At 60.9% G+C, this 3890-nt stretch overlaps 1 protein-coding gene across 1 annotated transcript in view; it reads left to right on the forward strand.

Moving 5' to 3' along the window:
- SPRG_22065 (hypothetical protein) overlaps positions 1-3890 on the forward strand; it is a gene marked incomplete at both ends in the record, with an annotated part of 8809 nt that overhangs the window by 605 nt on the left and 4314 nt on the right. Inside the window, 15 exons of the mRNA XM_012339446.1 lie at positions 7-34; positions 74-177; positions 221-333; positions 380-516; positions 563-730; positions 784-896; positions 948-1068; positions 1112-1234; positions 1282-1480; positions 1527-1758; positions 1813-1872; positions 1919-2171; positions 2215-2333; positions 2425-3477; positions 3526-3873. Of these exons, the coding sequence (XP_012194836.1) occupies positions 7-34; positions 74-177; positions 221-333; positions 380-516; positions 563-730; positions 784-896; positions 948-1068; positions 1112-1234; positions 1282-1480; positions 1527-1758; positions 1813-1872; positions 1919-2171; positions 2215-2333; positions 2425-3477; positions 3526-3873 (3171 nt within the window). The remainder of the gene's footprint in view (positions 1-6; positions 35-73; positions 178-220; positions 334-379; positions 517-562; positions 731-783; positions 897-947; positions 1069-1111; positions 1235-1281; positions 1481-1526; positions 1759-1812; positions 1873-1918; positions 2172-2214; positions 2334-2424; positions 3478-3525; positions 3874-3890) is intronic.

Below are 3890 nucleotides of genomic sequence, written 5' to 3' on the forward strand. Positions count from 1 at the left end.
ATCCAGGGCAACCTCGGCGACTGCTGGTTCCTCGGTGCGTGGACAATTCCGGCGTCTTTCTAACCCGATACAGGCGCGATCAGCGTCCTTGCCACGCGGCTCGACCTGCTCACGCAGGTGTTTTGGCGCGACGACCAGTACAAGGGCCACGGCCTCTTCGTCTGCCGCTTCATGAAGGTACGTGCGCGCCACCCTCTGCGTCCACTGAGCTGCGTACGAGGACTTTGCGTGGCATTACGTCATCATTGACGACCGCCTGCCCGTGTTTGGGTACACTAACAACCGCGCCGGGAAGCCGTTTTTTGCGCGCTGCAGCGACCCGAACGAACTCTGGTAGCACGAATCCTTCTTCGCACACCGTCTTGAGCACCTGTGGAAGGGTGCCCCTCATGGAGAAGGCGTACGCCAAGCTCCACGGCAGCTACGAAGCTCTCATTGGCGGCTACATTGACGTGGCGCTGAGCGACCTCACGGGTCTATGCTCGGAGCAGATCATCCTCAAGCCAGGCTACCCTGGTGCGCCTTGGATGGAAAGCATTGTCATGTATCGAGTGGAGGTTAGGGTTCGCCGAAGACCCGTACAAGCCGATTCGCGCCGACCAGAAGCGCGGCGATGAGTTCTGGCAAAAGCTCGTCCAGTACAAGCGCAACGGGACGCTCATGGGCTGCTCGATCCAGCCCGATCCGAAGAACGACAAGAACGTGGTTGCTGAAGGCAGCGCGGGCCAAGGTTCGTGGTTCTACCTGTCGTCGAGTGTTATTATACACCTTGTGGTATGGTAGGACTCTACTACAAACACGCATACGGACTCGTCGACGTTGGCGAGATCACGCTCAAGGACAAGTCGGGCCTGCGGTTGGTCAAAGTCCGTAATCCATGGGGCATGGGCGAGTGGGTACATATATCAATCTTTCAATGTTTCAATGGATGGAAACGAGGCGCGTAGACGGGGCCGTGGTCCGACCAGAGCGACGAGCGAGAGGTATACGACGACGAGATCCAGCGCGTCTTCAAGGTCATTGCGCGCTCCGTGGGCGAGAACGCGTACTCCAAGCTCCATCGCGAGCGTACGAAATGCGACACGACCTCTTGCGTCTCATGGCAATGTAGAGCACACGCAGCTCTCGGAGCTCGTGCAGGAAGACGTTGCCGAGATCAACCAGAACGACGGCACGTTTTTCATGACGTACGCCGACTGGTCGGAGCGCTACACACACTTCTTTGCCGGCATTGGTACTCGAAGACTACGTTCTTATACACGTAGAAAGACCGCTGCGTAGACTTCGCCGACGAGTGGTGCGGGCGGCGCGTCCAAGGCAAGTGGGACGAGATCTCGTGCGGCGGCAACACCAGCAAGGCCACGTGGATCAACAACCCGCGCTTCCAGCTGCACGTGCTCGAGCGCTGCCACCTCTTTATCGCCGTGAGTCAGAACGACCCGCGCGGCAAGGTCGACGCGCGCGGCCTCGTGCCCATCGGGTAGCGCCGCCACTCTCAAAGTGCACTTCTAAAGAAAGTGGCGTAGCTTCCACGTCTGCTCCGTGTCCGAAGGTCCGAACGGCGCCATTGAGATCCGCGAGCCAAAGAAGAAGGCTGCGCCGTACTACCGCTTGCACCCGGAGGCGTCTCGACAGGCGCTTCTTGACGGCTCCGTGGCCGAAGCCTCGCCGCCACCCATTATCCCCGGAACCGTCATTCCCGGCGTGGACGACGATGGCGTGCCCCAACCCGCCTACACGCTCAAGCAAGCGGCCTCGGTGCGTCCTCGAAAGTCAACATATCAACTTGATATTTGAACCCGTGTGATCTAGGTCGACATGCACATTGAGCCAGGACGCTATTGCATCGTCCCGAGCTTGTACATGCGGACGGTCCGGTTTAAATCAAGGTATCCGACCTTTCAACGCGTGTTGCTAGGACAAGCAATCCAACAAGACCAACGTCGGGCCGTTCTGGATCTCGGTCTACGGCAACAAACCTGTGTTTGAGCTCGAGGGCGGCGAGCCCATCATTGAAGAAGAAGAGATCGACGAGACGGCGTGCAAAAGCAGCCCGTCGACGCCGGCGCCACCGACCGTCGTCCTCTCGCCGATTGTGGTGCCAGGCGACGGCGCGCGTCGCCAGTTTGAGAATCTCAAAGAAGAGTTTCTCGCCCAAGCCCGCCTCAAAGGTACTCGAGATGCGTTCAAAACGGTTCAATGCGGTGTTGGTAGGGATTGGGTTTCGCGAAGCGAAGCGCGAATTTACAAATGCGGGGCCCATGCGACGCGCCGACTTTAAGCGCCGGATGCTCAACCTCGGCTTCAAGATGGACGAGGTGAGCGACGAGAAGGTCAACATCCTCTTCGAGGGCCTCGACCTCGAGAAAAAACACGATTCACGCAAGCGCACTCCTCGAAATCTTTGTTCGCGACATTGACGAGGACCGCGTCGTCTCGATCGTGCCCGAGAAGGAAGACGAAGAGGTGCCCGAGAAGGTCAACCAAGAAGGCACGCTCACGCTGCGGCTCGTTGGCGGCAAAGACCTCCAGAGCGTCCAGGTGCTGCAGACCACGCCGCCACTCCTCTCGTTTCCCGCGTTGACGTTTGGTCCGAAAGACATGGCGCTCCAAGAAGCGTGCATGCTCGAAGTGCTGGACGAGATACCGTCGCTCATCACCGAGCTGCATCCCAAGTTCCTCCTCTCGCTGCGCCCGCACGACCCGATCTTCCAGAGCCGCATCTCGTCGCTTCTCGAGCACGTCAAAGGGCCCGCGAAGCTTCGCAGCGCGTCGCGGCGGCGCGGCCCGAAGAAGAAGCTCGTACGCCACGACACGACGCCCGTGCTGTACTTTTTGGCGGCCGTGAGCGCAAAGTTTCAAGCCGCCGTCGCCAAGGAGGAGGAAGATCGACGCACGGCGCCTCCGTCCACCGAGACGAAGACGCGCTTTAGCTGGATGGCACTCGAGACGCAGACAACCCTGCCCGTCACGACCGAGACACCGACGGACGATCTGCATTTGAAGCTGCACACGAGCAGCTACATGCAGTCGCTCGAGGCCAAGCGCGCCGCGCGCTTCAAGCGCATGCAAGTCAAGAAAGCACAAGTCTGCGGGGACAAGCAAAAGCTCGCGAGCTTACCGCGGCTCCTCGGCGGGCGCAAGACAGGGACCAATGTGCTGCACTGCGTCGACTGCCACGCAGCCGTGACGCTCTCGGGCAAGGGCGACGGGAGCATGGAGCTCACGTGCAGCGCGCAAGGCTGCGTCCACGTCTTCTGCACGGTCTGCTATGGGAAGCTGCCCGCGTGTGAGAAATTCTGCGACGACTGCTACCTCCACGAGCACGGCAACATGGAAGTGCTGGGCATGCAGCTGCGCTCGGTGCTCCTCTCCAAGCTCGCAGCGTCGGACGCCCAACTCATTGCACTCGACGAGATGTTTGGCACGCTCGACGAAGACGCGTCGGGGGACTTGACGGTCGCCGAGTTCACCAAGGTAGCCTCGACACTCTTCTCTTCTCTCGTCGTTAGAGAGAGATTGTAGTTCTTAGACAAGCTGGCGCTGCACCCGCCGCTCACGACCGCGCAGATTGCGGCGCTCATGGAAGAGCTCGACGTCGATGGCAACGGCACGCTGAGTCTCGACGAGTTCAAGCGCTGGATGCTGGGGAAGGAAGCCGCGTGGGCGCCGGAGATGGTCAAGGACGACGACGAGACGTGGCGACGGTCGCCGCGCGCGGGCCGCCGAACCACGCTCGAGGCCGCCGAGCGCGCGCTGCTCGTGCCGTGGATCGAGTCGGTGCTCGTGGATTTGGTCGCCGACGTCCTCGGCGCCGTCGCCAACGCGCCGTCGCCGTGGATCGTGACGGCCCACACGACGCCGACGCTCGAGGTCGTGAGCAAAGCCGC

This window comes from Saprolegnia parasitica (assembly GCF_000151545.1).
Source record: "Saprolegnia parasitica CBS 223.65 unplaced genomic scaffold supercont2.2, whole genome shotgun sequence".
NCBI classification, from domain to species: Eukaryota; Oomycota; class Saprolegniomycetes; order Saprolegniales; family Saprolegniaceae; genus Saprolegnia; species Saprolegnia parasitica.